At 34.9% G+C, this 21,408-nt stretch overlaps 1 protein-coding gene across 1 annotated transcript in view; it reads right to left on the reverse strand.

Annotated features, from left to right (window-relative positions):
- The window catches only part of LOC121374355 (C2 domain-containing protein 3-like), a 69,012-nt gene that overhangs the window by 45,553 nt on the left and 2,051 nt on the right, over positions 1-21,408 (reverse strand). Inside the window, exons 2-15 of the mRNA XM_041501455.1 lie at positions 15,475-15,658; positions 13,376-13,582; positions 12,835-12,911; positions 12,196-12,356; positions 9,698-9,935; positions 8,759-8,969; positions 6,553-6,700; positions 5,111-5,236; positions 4,716-4,808; positions 4,187-4,490; positions 2,733-2,931; positions 2,073-2,188; positions 1,095-1,213; positions 191-349 (exon numbers count right to left, since the gene is read on the reverse strand). Of these exons, the coding sequence (XP_041357389.1) occupies positions 191-349; positions 1,095-1,213; positions 2,073-2,188; positions 2,733-2,931; positions 4,187-4,490; positions 4,716-4,808; positions 5,111-5,236; positions 6,553-6,700; positions 8,759-8,969; positions 9,698-9,935; positions 12,196-12,356; positions 12,835-12,911; positions 13,376-13,582; positions 15,475-15,658 (2,342 nt within the window). The remainder of the gene's footprint in view (positions 1-190; positions 350-1,094; positions 1,214-2,072; positions 2,189-2,732; positions 2,932-4,186; positions 4,491-4,715; positions 4,809-5,110; positions 5,237-6,552; positions 6,701-8,758; positions 8,970-9,697; positions 9,936-12,195; positions 12,357-12,834; positions 12,912-13,375; positions 13,583-15,474; positions 15,659-21,408) is intronic.

The following is a 21,408-nucleotide window of genomic DNA, read 5'->3' on the forward strand; positions in this document are numbered from 1 at the left end:
AGAGGAAATAAAAGGGTTTGAAACAGACTGCATTACAGTTCTTAACAAGAAGATGAAAACTTAGTATTATTCCACATCACTGAATAAATATCAGGGTTTAAATCTGAACATATTAGCAGTTACTACTATCACAAGATTTTTTCTTTTCTTTATTAAAACAAAGTGTGAGCATAATATACAATGACAGTACCTTTAAGTATCCAAACAGTCCATTTCGATTTGCCTTGAATGATCCACTCAGTGAAGTGTTTCGGTTGCCTTCTCTCACCTCAATGTCTCGGTTCACACACAAACTCTCAGACTTTAAGATAGATTTGAGTGGCACACCGCAACTTCCAACAGGGGAAGGCTGGAAAGTGAATATGGAAATTGTTCATATAACCAAATTACACCCATCTTCTTTTCTTATAAAACACGAAAAGTAATTTATCCTATAACTTACCCATGATATCCATGTCATAAACCCATGTGATATAATTTAGTGTATTAACCCGGTTAATAAAAGTATGCAAATTTGCAAGGTCTCTAGGTAATGTTGCTGTGGATGGGTCATTTGTTTACAAGCCAACAAGCCCTGTATACTTGAGAGTAAAATTTTCAAAGATTTAGTTAAAATACATGACGTCAAACTAATTTGTGCTAATCGTGATGATGTCATGTTACTGATGATGTCGACTTCAGTACTGTCATTTACAAAAAATTGAATTAAAATGTTATTTTAGAAGTGTTATAGGATAAATAGAATTTGCTACTCATGTCTTTTAATATGTAAAATATCAACCTCATCTAGTTAATCGGTATCTGTCTCGGCAGAGCTTCAACAAATACTGATAAATATAGACTCGGTTAATATTTTTCATATATAACACTCTTATTTAGATCAACAGACCTCATTTCAGTTAAATTTACCATGTTTGTTACAAAACCAAAAACAAGACCGTGAGACACCCAATAACCAATAAGTTTTTGAGTTGGGATCTTATTAAATGTTTGTTAATTTTGCATGACAATAGCAACACATTTTAGTTCCTGTCAATAACCCCATAAAACTATAAGAAATAACAATCTTTTGTCTAATCTGATTAATAACTTACAATTTTCTGGCCAGGTTCTCTAGAGAAGATTTTAAAGACGAGAGCCGATTTCCACCATTTTTCAATTGACGAGCCATCAAACATGATCGGAAACACTGATCGATGGTTAAATGATACAACTGAAACAAACAGATAACAACACATTACTCTTTGAAACGATTACTCCTAATAATACACAAAGGTAATGAAATTAAATAACAATCTCTCATCCAGAAAACTATCATGAAGGGGCGGGATTTAGCTCAGTCGTTTGAGTGCTCGCTTGAATTGCTTGAGTTGTAGGATCAAACTACCTCAGTAGATCCATTCAGCTGATTGGGTTTTTTTTCCGTTCCAACCAGTGCACCACAACTGGACAAAGGCTGTGGTATGTGCTTTCCTGTCTGTGGGAAAGTGCATATATAAGTCCCTTTCTGCATTAGGAAAAATGTAGCAGGTTTCATAATCACCAAATGTTTGACATCCAATAGCCGATGGTTAATTAATCAATGTGCTCTAGTGGTGTCGTTAAACAAAACAATTTTTTAAAACTATTATGAAATACACATCCTCAGATTCTAATGTAAACAAAATCTTACACAAGGATTGTCCACCTAATTTGTTTTTCAAAATGCAGGCAAAGGGTGAACATTTATATTTAAATTTATATTTTCAGGATATTGGAAATACTGCATATCAAGCAAAAAACAAACAAAACATTTTTGTCAATATCATCGGGGATAAAAGTCTTAACTTTTTGGGGGTTTTATCCAACTAACAGCTATTAACCATTATCATGATTATTGTGGTCCTATCAAATCAGATCTAACCATTATTCCCATTTTACTAATAGAGCAATGATCATTTCAATGCTTTGAAAGAGCTTTCGAATGTATTTATGGTTATTAAAAGATACAGGATTTGTCATTTCATTGCTCATAACACAAAACGCTTCTCCAATTTAGTGATTGGTAACTGTCATTTATTATTGAAACATACCTCCATTCTTAACATTCTTTGATGCAACTCTCATCACCTCTGTTGCCATCGTGTTAGGCGAGTATTTATCTCTCGAGGTGGCCACAACAGGAAACTGGTATTCCAGGAAATAGGTACTGAAAAAAACAAAATCAAGTAAGACAATTTGAAGCATTAAAAATAAAATGTTTTACACAAAATGTTAGAGAATTTGTACACATATAACAAGTAATATCTATCTACCACACAAATATTAATCTCATTAGTTGAAATTAGAAACAAATCTAAAATCATATGAGAAAGTTAGAAGCAGCATAATAAAAACATTAAATGAACAAAAAAAATTCAACCAAAAAAACAAATAATACCAGAGGTTTTTTTTTTAAGACATAGGTCTACTAAAATTCCTTTATGCTATGTTTTTTTTAATTAATGACCTATTTTCAAGTCCACTAAGATAGGCGAAGATAGCAAACATCTGCTAAAACATATTTTGTCATCAATCCTAGCAATCCAAATCATATATCAGCTATCAAAAAATTATTAAACAGATACTTAAATTACACTAGTGAAAATCACAGATTAAAGGTCCTAATTCACTTAAAGTTTCATCACATAAATTTAGTTTAATTTACTTTATGGAAAGAAAATTAGGTAAAGTATTATTGTATAGATTCTTACCTTGATTTTTTGGTTTTGGGGGCAGGTCTCGGTGGTCGGCCAGGTTTAACTTTGTCCGATTTCCGACTATTACGAGACGTATCCAGATCTTTCTGTAATAGATCTAGCGAGTCAACGGTAACCCTGGCAACATGAACGCGACCCAGTAATGTCAGTCGCTCCACACTGAGACCATCAACCAACTTGGACTGTGATGTGTCTGTAAAAATCATTACAACATTTTACACTGCTTCTAAGCAAGAAAACATGACGCCAACCAACCAGAAAAACTATTTGTAGCCACAAGTTACTCAAATTTATAAAGAAAATTGGATTATATATGATAAAATACAAGATTTCTGTTACAGAGATGTTATCTCCGTAGATCAAATGAAAACAAGTCATCCTATAGAACATTTGAAAAGATTATCTCCCCCTAAGCCAAACTGCCACAGATAACACTTAGATATAATGAAAACAAATTTTATTTTAGAAAAGATCACCCTCCAGTTTTCATTTTACCTCTTGGTATTTCTGCAATCTCAAGTACATTTTTATTAGTTCACCATTTAAATTAAACAATCCACATCAATTTCTGCACAACACCATTTTCCAATATGCTGCAACTGCTAATCTAGTTCCCTGTCCCGAGTCAGATCCCCAATCCTATCGGAGGCTGGACTCGGGATAGGTGTGTTCGAAACTCTAGTGGTATATGGACACGTTAAACCAGTTACTAAGCTAAGCTAATCTAGTTCATGCCAAAATATATTATTGTCATTTCAGTTTTTATAATGGAACACTTCTCCAATTTAGTGATATAATATACAAAACAAGTTCGTACAGACTTGCATGCATTATTAAAGTGGTTGATAATATTTGCAACATTGTAGTGGTATTTGTATTTTGAAAATGTTGTTGTAAAACAAAAAGACAAGACTGCAGCTTTAATATACAGTGAAACCCCTCTAAACCGGACAGCCTTGGGTCCAAGACAAATGTCTGATTTTATGAGGGATCCGCTTTAAAGAGGTTAAGTTATGTCCTGGTTTTTAGAAAGAGACTCTGTAAAACGTCCAGTTTTGAGGGTATTCCGGTTTACAGAGGGTCCGGTCTTGAGAGGTTTCACTGTATTGCCAGACAACTGATTAATAAAAAATTTATGAAATGAAAACAATTAACTTTTGTCAATGATTGGAAAGGTCAGTAAAACAGACAATATAATATTAAAGCTAGAATAACACACATACTACCAACAAAATAAAACTCAACATCCGTATAAATTTATAATACTAATTCAAGTTTTGAAGCCACTGACCCTGTTAATAATTTTGACCATATTTTGCACATATATAAGTTAGGGCACAATCACTTAAGGTGAGAAAATAAAGAAATATTCTACAAACTGTAAATACTAAAATTCAGTTGTCAAAAACCTCACTAAGAGACGCTAGTAACCGTAAAACATAACACACCGTGTACAGGCTCGTCCACGTCGGAAGGTGTCATGTCAAATGACACGCGTGACGTCTCTGAACGGGAAGTCATTTCACCATCACTCAGTTCACTGGCACTGCTTGTGCGACTCGATGATTTCGACTTTAATCGGGAACGTGACCTTGACCGTGACCTACTTCGAGGTCGTTTCATTTTCCTTCGCCATGGTTTATCATAAGGTCTTGTCTTTTTGGCACTTTTTTCACTTTTCTTTTTCTTTTTCTCTGGTTCTGGGAAAGGCACGTTAAGGCTTGACATTGATGAATGTCTGGAAGGTGGCCGCTAGAAAAGAAAACAAAAAACAAAAAACCGTTAACATAACTTTAAGTCAGAAAAAGAAAACAAAAAAGAATTCAAACAGATTATTTAGTTTCACTCAGTCTCACTTAACTATTTTTAACCACTTCAAAAATAAGTTTTAAAACTGACCATACTTTTCATAGACAGCTATACAGAAGTATACTAATACTGTATATTTACAACAAAAAGTTTAAAAACAATACTTACAGCATTTCCAGGGTGTTCAAGTGATCCAATGCTTGTATTCAGCCTTGACCTTTCATCCTCACTGCAATCACTAAGTCCACTCTGTTCACTGTTCTGCAAAACAAAATGCACAAACTTTTTGAAATAAATCTCAAAACACATTATTCATAAAATAGCTGGCAAAATACTTCAAAACAATGTCAAATGGCTTGTAATCTTTACGCAGTAAAACAAAATCTGATACACAAACCTACAAAAAACAGAAAAACAAAACTGGAACTAAATCTAAATTGATAAGTTCCCATTCTATTTAAGAAATACATGGAAAAGATATTAGCGCATCATTTACAAATTACCACAACAAAATAACTGTGGTATTATAGTTGCTGAAGAAAGTACAGGAACATTTTTCTTACCGATCTGTTGTAGAAGAGTTCATTTAGAATGGACTCTTCCTGAATGGGATCCTCAAGTTCACTGAATATGTCATCAACACTCGACAAACTCGTCCCTGGGCTGAGTCCATTCACCATTTTCAAATTCTGGAAGTAGTCCAGTAATCACAAATTTACGTTATGTTACAGAAAACAAAATATTGAGGAAAAAACAACAAAAAACAACAACTAAAAGATGGATATTAACAACTTCAATTTAATACCTTGAAAAGTACCTGTACCAAATGTTGGATGCGTGTATCTGAAACATCATAAGAGACACAATACTGTTAAGGGGTCGTCCATAATTTTCAACAGCGTACAAACCGTATGCTGGGGGGGGGGGGGGGGGGGGGAGAGGGGAGAGGGGAGAGAGAGAGAGAGAGAGAGAGAGAGAGAGAGAGAGAGAGAGAGAGAGAAGAGAGAGAGAGAGAGAGAGGAGGGAGGGTGAGGGAGAGGGGGTTAAGGGGCCAGCGTACACTTTTTTTGAAAATGAAAAATGTTGATCAACATTTTTCATTTGGGGATGTACACTTTTAGGGGGGTCGGAGGGGGGGGGGGGGGCTGTCAAAAGTGTATGGTTTGTACGCTCGTGAAAATGTTGAAAATTATGGATGGCCCCCCAAGTACAAAGATGGATACTGACATCTGTAGATTATACTTTATAATTATTTGTACAAAATCCGTAATCAGATGTTAAAGTCTGAAATTAATATCAATACACATCGGCTAGTGGGTGACAAACTGAAGTTAGTATTCCAAACTGAGCTGCAAGCAATACAAAATCAAATATCATTATCTGAAGTTAACACAGAGGTGGGATGTAGCTCAGTGGTACAGTACTCGCCTGATATGCGATCGATCTAGGATCGATTCCCATCGGTGAGCCCGTTGGGCTATTTCTTGTTCCAGCCAGTGTTCCACAACTGGTGTAACAAAGGCCATGGTATGTACTATCCTTTCTCTGTGGGATGGTGCATATAAAAGATCCCTTGCTGCTAATTGAAAAAGAGTAGCCCATGAAGTGGGGACAGCGTGTTTCCTCTCTCAATATCTATATAAAAGTAAATAAAATGTGTTGAGTGTGTCGTTAAATAAAACACTTCCTTCCTTCCTTCCTGAAGTTAACACTTTAAACACCTGCAGAAAATGACAATTCCGTGGAATTACATGTCTCGCCTGCCATAAACTTGTTCAGTGCACTGTGATGAACACCCACAGGTACATCTATACACCATGTTTCAATGACCTAGGCCTTATAGCTTGTGAGAAACTTATCTTAAAAAACAAAACATAACGGTTAACCTTTAATGCAAAAGTTGATGTCTTCGCCGTCATTGTCAGGAAAGGTAATACCTATATCTAGCCTTATTACTTCATAAAGTCGAAGCAAAAAGACCGACACTAATATCTCAAATGAATACCTTAAAATCGTTAGCATGTATAGGGGAGCCAACAGCTAGGCCAACAGTGTTTGTATCCAGGTCCATGGAGAACTCTTGTGACATGCCAGCAGATGGAACTCGGGGTTCTTCGTGGAGAATCTCTTTAAACAAACTGCCATTGGAGCTCCTACAAGCATAGTAAAACATTAAACACTAAAGTTATAAAATAACGTGATGTACTTTTCTTCCATCAGTAAATTCAGAAACTATTTCAACAATTAACCTAACAATTAAACTAAGATTGTTATCAATAGGTCTAGTCATGAAATACTATTTAAGAATCACCTGTAGTATAATTATTATAAGGTAAGAACTGAAACTGGGTTTGCTTGATCTAGATTTATGAATAACATAACTAACTAATGAGCCTCGAACAAAACTGAAACTGTGATCAATGATAGATGTTCAAGACAGTGTAGTTTCTGACACAATCTATCATTAAAATTATACTAGTTTTTGTTTACGTATGTTAGATACTTAAGGATGTCAATCATCTATGAAAGTAGGAGCCGAGGCCATTATCTACTTAATGTAATAAGGTGTATAATTATGTGTACGTATGTTAGATACTCAAGATGTTCATCATCTTTCAAAGTAGACGCTATATCTACTTAGTGTAATAAGGTGTATAATTATGTGTACGTATGTTAGATACTCAAGATGTTCATCATCTTTCAAAGTAGACGCTATATCTACTTAGTGTAATAAGGTGTATAATTATGTGTACGTATGTTAGATACTCAAGATGTTCATCATCTTTCAAAGTAGACGCTATATCTACTTAGTGTAATAAGGTGTATAATTATGTGTACGTATGTTAGATACTCAAGATGTTCATCATCTTTCAAAGTAGACGCTATATCTACTTAGTGTAATAAGGTGTATAATTATGTGTACGTATGTTAGATACTCAAGATGTTCATCATCTTTCAAAGTAGACGCTATATCTACTTAGTGTAATAAGGTGTATAATTATGTGTACGTATGTTAGATACTCAAGATGTTCATCATCTTTCAAAGTAGACGCTATATCTACTTAGTGTAATAAGGTGTATAATTATGTGTACGTATGTTAGATACTCAAGATGTTCATCATCTTTCAAAGTAGACGCTATATCTACTTAGTGTAATAAGGTGTATAATTATGTGTATGTTAGATACTCAAGATGTTCATCATCTTTCAAAGTAGACGCTATATCTACTTAGTGTAATAAGGTGTATAATTATGTGTACGTATGTTAGATACTCAAGATGTTCATCATCTTTCAAAGTAGACGCTATATCTACTTAGTGTAATAAGGTGTATAATTATGTGTACGTATGTTAGATACTCAAGATGTTCATCATCTTTCAAAGTAGACGCTATATCTACTTAGTGTAATAAGGTGTATAATTATGTGTATGTTAGATACTCAAGATGTTCATCATCTTTCAAAGTAGACGCTATATCTACTTAGTGTAATAAGGTGTATAATTATGTGTACGTATGTTAAGATACTAAAAGTGTTCATCATCTTTCAAAGTAGACGCTATATCTACTTAGTGTAATAAGGTGTATAATTATGTGTATGTTAGATACTAAAAGTGTTCATCATCTATGAAAGTTGGAGGCTATATCTACCGAGTGCAATAAGGTGTATAATTATGTGTATGTATGTTACATACTAAAAGTGTTCATTATCTATGAAAGTAGAGGCTATATCTACCGAGTGCAATAAGGTGTATAATTATGTGTATGTATGTTACATACTAAAGTGTTCATCATCTATGAAAGTAGAGGCTATATCTACCGAGTGCAATAAGGTGTATAATTATGTGTATGTTACATACTAAAAGTGTTCATCATCTATGAAAGTAGAGGCTATATCTACCGAGTGCAATAAGGTGTATAATTATGTGTATGTATGTTACATACTAAAAGTGTTCATTATCTATGAAAGTAGAGGCTATATCTACCGAGTGCAATAAGGTGTATAATTATGTGTATGTATGTTACCTACTAAAAGTGTTCATTATCTATGAAAGTTGGAGGCTATATCTACTGAGTGCAATAAGGTGTATAACTGTAAGGTGGTGGTAGTGGCAGTAATAGCAGTCAAAATCATTGCCTGCTGCCTTCTAATTAATCTTTGCATACTAGTCTACTTGGCTGCATGTTTTGAGTATGTATATAAACAACACTAACCTGAGATCTTTAGAGACACTTGAGGTGAAGTCCATGGGAACCTTAATCTCCTGAGCTTTGATGTCTTTGAGTTTTTCAAAGTCATTTGCGTTGTGAAGCGTTGATATGACCATCGCATCTCGCAGTTTTTTGCCTTTGTCAAGCAGGACTGATAACAAATCTTCTCTCGGGAGTATTGGCTGACTCTGTCGTGAACTACTCGAATGTTCCCCTAATAAGAAAAATGTTGTCAGTGAACAGTTTAATGTGCTGTTTGTCAAATCAACAGATATGAATTTGGCAAATATAATTCACAAATCAACAAGCTTTTATGTTTGCCGTGGTATGTGTTATCCTGTATGTGGGATGGTGCATATAAAAGATCCCTTGCTGCTAATCGAAAAGAGTAACCCATGAAGTGGCAACAGCGGGTTTCCTCTTAATATCTGTGTAGTACTTAACCATATGTCTGACGCCATATAACCATAAATAAAATGAGATGAGTGCATTGTTAAATAAAACATTTCCTTCTTTTTTATGTTTGATAAGAAAAACAATATTTGAAATCTGTTTATGCACACGTGATGAATTTTCTCTCACATTTACAATATTATAGACTGGGTAGGTTATATTTAATACTAAAAGTATATAATGCTGTATTTTCGACAAGTTATTTGACTTCTAAATAGTTGTTTGTCACCAACACTTCATAATGTTATGTTTCCAAAGTACCCTCATAAAGATATAATAATATCAGGGCTAGCTCTGGGTGAGCAAAACAATTTACCAAATTGTCTATTAAACTTCAAAAATTGCAGAAATTGTCAGTTATTCACAAAACTAAAATAAAATTCGCCAACTGCTTTAAAAAGTCGCAAATGGCGAATTTGGCGAATGCCAGAACTAGCCTGCAATATGAACATCATTTCTAGCTTTAATATTTATAAGACTGTCATTAACCTGGGACTACGTTGTGCTGAGACTTCGTGTATGGCACTGAGACTCCATTCGATTTTGGCAACGACACAACATCGTCACTTGCAGCATGGGTAGTGACAACATCGCCATTTGCTGTGATGGACACCATGCTACCCGCATTAAGCACAGGCACCCCCTTGTCCTGATGGTCAGCATCGTATCGCAACCTCTGTCGCAAGTCTTCACCATACGGTGCAGTTTTGGATCGGTTGTCATCAGCCTCAAATTAGAAACACACCCACAATGTTAATTAGTAATTTAGAAGATTAAAAAGAGAACACAACCTTTAACAGCAAGTAATCAAAATATTAGATGACAACATACAAATAATGGACTATACACTTGTCCGTTTGTCCTAACAAGTGAAAATGTGCTTGGACAAGCACATTTTACCCCAATGGTTGTCCTATGGACAAGTAAAATTGTTCATGTAGTTTAATTTTGAGCAGTTAAAAACATTGTCATTGCACCTGAATGAAACAAGACCATTTATTTGTACAAATGAAAATACAGGCCGACAAGTAGTTTTCTAGATGTACTTATCAGGTGGACTAGTGAATAGTGTTGTTTATTTCTGTCACTGCATGGACATATTATACACTAATGGATGACCAGTAAGGAGCTATTATCCATTGAGTTTTAATGACGACTACACCGACTTCTTTCTCACTAACAACTAATAACTAGCTATTAACCATTTTATAACATGACGGCGCGCAGTAAGCAGCTAATTAAATAATGTCATGGACGCGACAGTGCGCTGCTATTACTATACCTACTATAGCTGCCCCTGTCTGTTGAGTAAACAACCCCAATAATATAATGTACATACGCCATGATGTAATCAGTCTATGTATGACATATTTAAAAATGTACTCCTGTTATAAGTAAGGAATTTACCACAAACAATAGCAATGGGGGGTCTTTTTGGTTTTGACAAGTTAGCTGACCAAGGTGTCGGTAAGTACTGTGTCTTAAATACACAGAGTATGCTAACTCTGATGCCATATACCTCAAGTTGGATCACTTTTTGGTGCATTTATGAGATTAAACTTACATGTTAATGACTAGTACAAACGCTAAATGAAGAAACCCAATACCCCTATTCGAAAGCAGGTCACAGTCTTTCAGAAAGCAGCACATCAAGTTTCTTCCTGTTGCATTTGTACTAGTCAACGTCATATATGTTAAACACCATAAGTGAAGTAAAACATTATCGAACTAACAAACTGTGGCATCAGATATAGGAAGCTATGTATTTTAGACATAATAGACCTACTTACCCTTGGTCCGCGAAATCGACAATTTCAATATAAAACAGGTCAGGCCTAGAAATTGTCCCCACTATGAAATATACTCAATGTAATTATAAATTACTTATGAACTTTTAATTTTTTTGCTTTACATGCTGTAGTTTAAGAAAACACAAACTTTAGATCATAATTTCACTCTCTTTATGAGCTACATGTATGAAGAAATTAGATGATAATAGCGTGCTATACAACAACGTTAATAAAAATAACCCTGCTCATGGCGTCATAAGGCTCAGTCCATGATGTCATTCAAGCACAGACACGAACAGGTTAACTCACTGTCCAAATGGCTGAAGTTATTGCCCAAGACAACATGCTTGAACCTTAAGTGGATATATAGAGAATAACTAGTTAATGACGTCAGATATTTGCTTTATCCTGTGAAGGTAAGAATGGGAAATTTCTCATTTAGCCTGAACAGGATAAAGCATATATCCGACGTCAGTAACTAGTTATTATCTTTATCCTGCAGACCATAAAATTAAGGGGAAAAGCTATTAATTCTGTTATTTGTGCCAAATTGTATGATGACCTAGAGGTCAAATGAGCAATTTTGTAATGTAGCTATGTGTGTGACGTCATATGAGGGACGTCAAAAGTCATAATCTGCTAGTATACGTTTATGACTTTGCTTTAATCGGTCATCATAATCTGTCAATAGAAACAGTGGTTGCAGGATAAAAGCTTGTAAACTGGTATTTAGTTTGAACACATTTTAGCTGTTGTTTTTGTTTATCCTGGGTTTTGGTCACACTGACTTATTTTGTCAATTTATTGTTAACTAAAATGAAATAATGGATGCCAAATGATAACGGAATACCTGATGTGAAGCTGGTAAAATTGAAGGATATCCATATAGGATGCCAGGTGATTTAATGAACTCAAATACCTGATGTGAAGCTAGTAAAATTGAAGGATATCCATATAGGATGCCAGGTGATTTAATGAACTCAAATACCTGATGTGAAGCTGGTAAAATTGAAGGATATCCATATAGGATGCCAGGTGATTTAATGAACTCAAATACCTGATGTGAAGCTGGTAAAATTGAAGGATATCCATATAGGATGTCAGGTGATTTAATGAACTCTAAATACCTGGTGTGAAGCTGGTAAAATTAAAGGATATCCATATAGGATGCCAGGTGATTTAATGAACTCTAAATACCTGGTGTGAAGCTGGTGAGATAAAAGGGTCTTGTTCGGGACGAACTGGCTGCTGGTGATGCGGTGTTGGCAGGACGCGCTGTGGGTATGCAGAATCCTGGGTTGTAAATGTCTCTATGCTGACATCGGTTGTCGGAATCGAGCCCATACTGTCATAGGAAGCTAGAGAAATTATAAAATAATTATATAAATTAATCATAAACCTAGGGTGTACATACAACAAGTCTAACACACACACACACACATGCACAAAAACACACAAATACACTCTAAAATCTAATTTATATCACGTCCATTTGCATTTTGAGATGAGATATTGTTTACTTGCGTACAAATTTAATAAAATTTAGTTTAAGCCACCACCACCTACTCAAAAAACAAAAACACATATTCCATGGAATTAAATATCTCGCCTACCATAAACATTTTTTGTGCACTGTGATGAACATCTATAGGTGCAACTATAAATCAAGTTTTACTGACCTAGGATTTGTAGTTTGTGATCTAAACGTGAAACTTTAACGTTAAACTTTAAGACAAAAGTTGACGCCAGAAATACGTCAGAAATGTAATATCTGTCTCGACTTTTTACTTCATAAAGACATGACAAAATCAAGCTACAATAACACTGTCAACTTACCCATCAGCGGTTCCAGCATCACTGACACATGAATTTCAGCTATTTTCTCCTCTTCATTGGAGAAAACAGGGAAAAATCTGAAAAAGTATTGAGATAACACATTAGAGAAGACTATTTGTAATGCTAATAACAGGTTTACAAACAAGAGGTCCAAATCCAAACTAATACATTTCATAATAAATTCACCAAAAATTAATTTGACAATTAGCATGTTTTATGGGCCTTTATTGGGGTTTTTTGTTTTTTTAATCACTTGGTAGAGTACTAGATTCTTACAAAGAGACTAGTTTAAATCTTGTCAGTGAAGGCCGATTTATCTATTACACCAACATTATGGGATCTATGCATGCCATTCTTAACTTCACTAAAAACTACACGTTATGTACTATCTACACTGAATTATTTTTATACCAACATTACCATAGCTGAAATAGCTGTAGTTAACTGAATATCCACATGCAAGCACCAAGAAATGAGTAGAAATATTATTTTTCTTTAGCTATTGGACCGTACTTCCAAATATTCTGAACATCTGACATACCCGTTGATGGGCCTGTTGTTAGACAGCAGACCTATCTCAGTGACCTGGGCTTGACCAATAGGCACGGACATTGGTCCACTGAGCACGTCGATACACATGCTGCCCATATCGTCGAGGTAAGCAGCAAACTGGCGTGGCCCCGACCGCACAGGATAGCGTGCCGTCGTCCGAGATGGACCCTTCTCTCCTTTCTTGACATCAAGAGGCCTGCAATAGACGGACACAACTAGGCCATTATACAAGTCATATACATGTACAACAAGTAAATTGTTAAAAATATCACACAGGGCTCACCAATACTGCTACATTTAGTCATAAATACAACAATACTGTTATGTCAGTCATTTCAAAAACCATATACATGCATACACACAACCTTACAAACAAACATCAATACTGTTAAGTCAATCATTTCAAAAACCATATACATGCATACACACAACCTTACAAACAAACATCAATACTGTTAAGTCAGTCATTTCAAAAACCATATACATGCATACACACACCCTACAAACAACAATACTGTTAAGTCAGTCATTTCAAAAACCATATACATGCATACACACACCCTACAAACAAACAACAATACTGTTAAGTCAGTCATTTCAAAAACCATATACATGCATACACACAACCTTACAAACAAACATCAATACTGTCAAGTCAGTCATTTAAAAAAACCCACATATGTGCATACACACACCCTACAAACAAACATCAATACTGTTAAGTCAGTCATTTAAAAAACCACACAGGTGCATATACATACCCTACAAACAAACATCAATACTGTTAAGTCAGTCATTTAAAAAAAAATGCATACGTGCATACACACATCAACAAGATGTTTATGTCTAGCAATTTAACATTTAACTTGATGCAGTTTTGTAATATATCAGTTTCCACCAACCAAATGGTGATCACTTAATAATCAATAACCATATGGTATTATAATTTTGAGAACTTAATTCAAGATTTGTTACATTTCATATCATAGATGTTTTATGTACTTTTCTACATATTAAAAGCATTAAATACTACAAATATTTATTTTAATTGTATGGTTTTTTATGTGATTTTGTTGGGTGTTTTTTGTTATTGATTATTAAGTGATCACTATTTGGTTGGTGGAAACTGATAAATTACAAAATTGCATCAACTTACATGTTAAATTGCTTGACATAAACATCTTGTTGATTATAATCTAAAACAAGAGTACCGGTGAGGTACATGATACGTCCATAAGGAGTTTGATGGAAAACCATATGATGTTCAGAATATAGACAAATTATTTGATTTATATGTACCACAGAGACTAGTAATTGTATGTGACACACCACCATCCCAAGTTGTTCCTACATGTGAGGTTTGATAGTCCTGTATGCATCTACATGCAAGATATGGTCTGGACAAGGATTTACTGTTATGTGCAGTAGACCGTAAAAAGTAGGTCACAGTGACATAGTAATAGTATGCGACACACCATCATCCCAAGTTGTTCCTACATATGAGGTTTGATGGTCCTGTATGCATCTGTATGCAAGATGTGGTACAGACAAGGATTTACTGTTGTGTGCAGGCGGCCATGAAAAGTAGGTCACAGTGAACTAGTAATAGTACACGACACACCGCCATCCCAGGTTGTTCCTATATGTGAGGTTTGGTCCTGTATGCATCTGTATGCAAGATCTGGTCCGGACAAGAATTTACTGAACATATGTGCAGTAGACTATGAAAAGTAGGTCACTGTGACCTAGTAATAGTATGCGACACACCGCCATCCCAGGTTGTTCCTACATGTGAGGTTTGATGGTCCTATATGAATCTGTATGCAAAATATGGTCTAGACAAGGATTTACTGTTATGTGCAGTAGACAGTGAAAAGTAGGTCATAGTGACCTAGTAATAGTACGCGACACACGGCCATCCCATGTATGCATCTGTATATAAGATATGGTCCGGATAAAAAAAAAGTCAACAGACGGACGTACAAACGGACAGACGGATGTATGGACAATGCCATACCATAATAAGACCCATCATAGACGGGTGTATAAAAATGACACAGACATCCAATTTAAACATTTAAGTCTTACTTGAAAATGGATCCCTCTCCATGTTCCCCCCACCACTTAATCCGAACAAGGGTTAGATCTGGAGACAGGGTAGTCAACCACAGAATCTGGCCCACTGTAACCTTGCAGAAACATCGCAGCTGTCCATCAACTTGAGGGGGTAATGCAGTGTGAACTTTCACATCTTCAGCAAGCCACTTTTCACCTAGAAAAAGAAATATATTAAATGTATGTTAATTAAAATTCAGTATTTATTAAAATTCAGTATTTGCTAAAATTAGGAAAGCGTTTATTAATAAAATTAATGAACATTGTAACAATGCTTTGTGTGCAATGCTGTAGTGGGCGAATCCATGGTATTTGTACCAAGAATAGAGATTTATTTTATTTCATCATTTTGATTAGTTAAGTTTTAATATTATTTTGATAAAGATTTTAAGATATCTGAAAAATAATAAAGAAAATTTGTTTTTTAAGTGATCCCCTACCTTGGGATAACATTTTTCTGTTCTTTTTATTTCCATCTTCATCGAGTGAATCGATTGCATTGATATTGCCAGCTGATTTTTGTAAAGGCAGTGTATATATTATTTGACACCCAAGATAAATGATTTTAATAATGAACACTACCACTTCTGTTTTTATAACTGGTGATATCCACCACCCAAAAAAAAAAAAAAAAAAAAAAAAAAAAAAAAAAAAAAAAAAGATAAACGTTTCTTATACATGTATTTTATAAGGAATTGCCAAATAAGCAAATGACAGTAATTAAAATCATCAGTTATGACCAATTAAATCTGCAACTGAGGTTAAAATATCAGACATGTTAGTGGACACAAAAGACAGAATGACTGTTCTGAGCATGTGACAAATTTGGCACCAAATAAGTGTTTTTTTCATTGCTAAAATAAAATATAACTTTTATTGTGTGTATCAAACATACAAATGGATACTGGTATGGGACACAACACAGGCTGTTAAAAAATAATGTTAAAATTACATTACAGTAACTGCCATAAGCTACCAGGGTTTTTGCCAGAGGGTAAAACGGGTATGGTGCCATACCCAAATTTTATTATTTTTAAGTTAACTTTTTCACAAAATTAATTACTCTTATCATTAATGTATGATTTTCTTAACCCTAACCATAAACTTAACCCATTTTCATTATGGGGGATGCTCCCCATAACCCCTGTTGACTGTGGTTGTATTGAATTCCATAGTGCCATACCCAAAAATGTCTTTCTGGCAGAAACACTGGCTATTGAAGTTTTTCGTCAGTTGTGCTTACGTACACAATGCGGCTTGTTTCCTTTGATGCAGACTGATCAACGTTTTTCAGTGTGAAAAATAAAATGTGCATTTTGAAATAGCGGAACTGGATGTTGTAGATTATAACAGGTTGCCAAAAAATAAAGAGAGGTGCAGAAACAACAAATGGGGCTGCCAAACGTGAAAAGGGGCGGTATAATACGAAAGTGAGGAAGCAAAATGCAGTGAGAACGTATATTATACAACACATGGTATGCGCATGACAAAATATAGTTCCATCGCCTTGTACTAACTAAACCAGCACCCAAACAACCCTGTTAAATACTGGCAGATTATGTTCCTACATGTTTATACATTTTGCTGTCCGAGCTTTACTGCCGGCAGTAATTTTTATCCGACGGCACATAAGTGCCATTGCCGACGCTCCCAACCGACGGCAGTTTATATGTCACCGACGGCAATTGCCGTTGTTGCAACCGTTAAGTTCAAGCCCTGCAACACTATACTTTCATTTTATCAGAGGTGTCAAAACAAGCCCGCAACCGACAAATGTTGCAGTCTACTTTACTATTTCGCCCTGGCTACTTTCTTTTTATTTAAAGGTTATTATCATTATTATTATTAATTATTAGACAGAAATATATACTAGCTACTATGGCAATTTAGAAGAAAAAGAAAAAAAACGCAAAAAAACTGACTATATACATATATGTATATTATTCAGAATCACCACCAAAACTACAACTGTATTTAGTGTTCCCAACAGCTGGTTCATTTGCAGCCATAATACATTGGCGACTAATAGAGAAATCACAAATAACTCTACATAACTGAAAATTGGCTAAAACAAAGTCTGTTCCATTGTGAGCCCTGATGACATATATACACCTGATAGCAGTACCAAAAGTCATCCGAATAACAATCGTTTTTGTGATAATTAATGTCAGTTTCATATTAGATTAATCCCATGCAAATTATTCCTGTTTTTCTTTTTCTATATTTTATGTACCGGTATACAGTGTTCTAGCTAGGATTTTGATGGAGCAGGGCGCCAATTTAATTGTAGGACATTTTTAACACAAAAATCTTATTTTTGATGCAAGTGCTGGATATGATAAAAAATTTTACATGCATAAATATCATATATGTAGGAATATCTATGCTGGTTTTAATTTACAAAACGTTTCTGGAGGGAGGGGGACAATCAATTTCTAAACCCAAATTTATTATTCTTAAATTTGGATGTTTGATGAAACAGTACATTCATGCATCGCCGTATGCAATATTATTGTACTAATGTACTAAATATAGACACTATTAAAAAAAAATCTTGTTCCAGCCAGTGCAACACGACTGGTATGTGCTATCCTGTCTTTGGGATGGTGTATATAAACGATCCCTTGCTCTAAGACTAAATTTCAAAATTACTAAATGTTTGACATCCAATAGCCGATTATTAAAATGTTTTACAAAAGGTTGGATCACCTAAAAAATCATATTCTTTTTTCTATTATAATTTATATATAGTATTTATACCATTTAATATCATGCCCAAATGTAATTTAAAATAAATGAAATAATTAAAAGAAATCATAAAAATTAAAAAAAAGAGAGAATGATTAGAAATAAATAAAAATAAATAAATAAATAAAAGAACAAACAAATTAAAAAATTGACATAAGGATATATTTGTAACAAGTTGCTCACTGCATTTAAAAACAGCTATTATTGCATGTCAAGGTCTAGATAGATTTCATTAAATAGCTTTTGCAGACATGCTTTTAACAAAACACAGTTATGCCTACCGGTACATAGACCAAATAACCAGTGTTGCTAGTTTACTCTGTGCCATATTATAAAGATGCAATCAATGTGGGTATTTGCAAAGGCAAAAATTACTTTCAAAAATGTACTTTTCAAAATAAATTTCTCATTTGATGTTCTGTCGAAGTTTATCATGATCAGTGTTCGAGATTAACGGTATCCCGATATCCCAGGGATACCAGAATATAATTTTGGATACCAGACTTCAAGAACCCAGTATCCCACCGGGATACCATACAATACTAAATTCTCAGGTGGGATACCAGATTTTGAAATGTTAGTATCCAACTGGGATACTGGCCAAAAAGTTTAATCTCGAATACTGATGATGGTCTACTTTCAACTAGGTGTTTGCAAGGTGGCATGTGGTTATGTGCGTGACGATGTGAGGATTACTTTGCATTCAAGCTTTGTAAGACTGCCTGTCCGCTCGTCTGCAGTCATATCGACTAACAAAAGAAAAGAAAAAACATACCACGTTATTGCTGTCGGCTTTCACAACTGTGGCCAAACAATATATTGTCAATTTTTTTTTAGTTGGGAACTCAGACTCGTAACAACACTGTACATGCTTTGAAAGGAAAGCAAGATTTTGTATTTTTGTTTGACAATGAATTACGGCAGGGCGGCACAACACAGGGGCAGGGCGCAGCACCTCTCTATTTATTGCTAGCTAGAACACTGGGTATATGCCTGCAATGGGTACATTGATTCCACACAGAAATTTTTTTTTTGCTTGTTTGTAGTTTATTCACAATGTATTATGCGATGTATCATTGGTTGTTTTGCATTTTAAGTTTAACATATTGATTACAATTATATTACCTAGATAAGCAGTTTTCAATAGGCCTTCTGTTAAATTTATGTCAGTCAATGCACTCAACAGACCTCACACGAGGTCAAAATCATAGAGCAAAGTCACTTCTCTCTCAAACAGGGAGACTTGAATTTGTAATAATAATAAAAAGAAGTTATCTTAATACAGGTGCAACTTTTACAATCTGTATTTTTTTTTTTTTTTTTTTTTTTTTTTTTTTTTACCATCTGTACTGCTAATTGATGGATATGTACTCTATAGGTGTTTTTTTAAATCAGCTTTCAACATATCGCCTTCTTTAGAAATAATGAAATGTAATTGAAAAGCACTAATTTAACCGTTTAGAATTCATTGTCTTACAACTTACAAGTTTGTCTTCTCATTTCCTTTAATACCTACTCCATGCAGAGTATTGTCCTAGTAGATTAATCTACCACGGTCAAGCTTAGATTACCCAGAGGCAATTAAATGCGTTCCACCGTTACCGTTTCTTAATTGATACACTGAGGAGTTGCAAAACTGAATGGGTACTAGTATCCGTGGAGGTGTGAACATTGCTTATCTGCTGCACCTTGTCACTGTTGTTTACAATTAAAAAAATGTTTAAAGAATTTACAGTGGCCACTTAACACGGACACTTTAGCAACTTGGGGATCCAGTTTAAGTGGCCGCTGGGTGTGCAGGACAGGTCACTGCTATTTTATAATTTTGACATCATTTTGTATATTGAATTTATTCATTATGACAAAGTCTATGTAAAACTAGTTAATTACTCCAACTATTAGTGTCAGACACCGGTGTTGTCTTAGCTAGACCGTCTATCTATAAGCTTGTCGCATGATTTTGTGGCACCAGTGTCTCTTCAAACTCTGACACTTGACACTTAATTATTATCTATGAATAGGTGTTCCTCAAGTTCTTCACCATTTATCCATGATTGTGTACTTTGCAAGTGATGGCTAGTTCTAAAAAGGCTACACAGATTTCGCCTTACAGTGATTAGCACTGCGAAGTCAGGCTGGTCAGAGCGAAGTTTGGGCTCACTTCGCCCGGTCGCATAAGCACCGACTCAAAGCTCTCATGAAACTGCCAAAAAGTTCCGAATGGATTATGGCAGAGTCATTCAATCCAGGGATTTACATAGGATTTTTCACCAGGGTCCCATGTTATATGGAACTGGGAACATTAGCAGTGTTTGAGATTAAAAATTTGGGGCAGTATCCCAGTTGGATACTAACATTACAAAATCTGGTATCCCACCTGAGAATTTAGTATCCCACTTAAATGAAATTCATAAATAACATCATATAACAAACTTGGACGACACTGTTCTCATTCAGTCTATTGCAACACTGCAATCGCAATTGCGGAATCTGTGACATTTGCAATCAAAGTTAATCTATTTTTTAATGAAACTAACATAAATTAATATTTAGCAGTAATTTATAAGTGATTCTGACATTATTAATGATAAACCTACCTGTATCAATTTTCTGCATATGTGGAATCAATATCTCAAATAGCATTTGAAGGGAGGAAACATCCAACAAAAACAATAGCGATTTAGCGGTTCCCAGTCTATTGCTACGCCGCTATTGCTCCAGTGTAACATTAGACTGGGTATGAGTTGGGGGAGATAGTTATGGCAGTGTCTGCGCGTAACTTTTTTTTTGAGTTGTCATCCGGGCACTTTCACTTGCCCGGATCTATTTTCACTTGCCCAAATAATATTTTCTAAAAAAACAAACAATATTGCAACAGATTATAAGAGAAAAAAACAAAAAACAAAAAAACGGGCGACCGTTAAGTTCGAACCCTGTTATAGCATAGCATTAGACTGGGTACGAGCTCGAAAATACTGTTACTTAACTTCGCCAGTAATAGCCCGAGTACTCTGACCGTAAGAGAGCTAGATGGACATTTGGACATAAATACGCTTTTATTACAGTCAGAGACAAAGCTATGTAATTTTTTGGCAATCGCCAACCACCAATAAGTAGTCAAAGATTTCCGCTCTATAATACCACAACAATCCTATGTTT

Source organism: Gigantopelta aegis, chromosome 6, assembly GCF_016097555.1.
Source record: "Gigantopelta aegis isolate Gae_Host chromosome 6, Gae_host_genome, whole genome shotgun sequence".
NCBI lineage: Eukaryota > Metazoa > Mollusca > Gastropoda > Neomphalida > Peltospiridae > Gigantopelta > Gigantopelta aegis.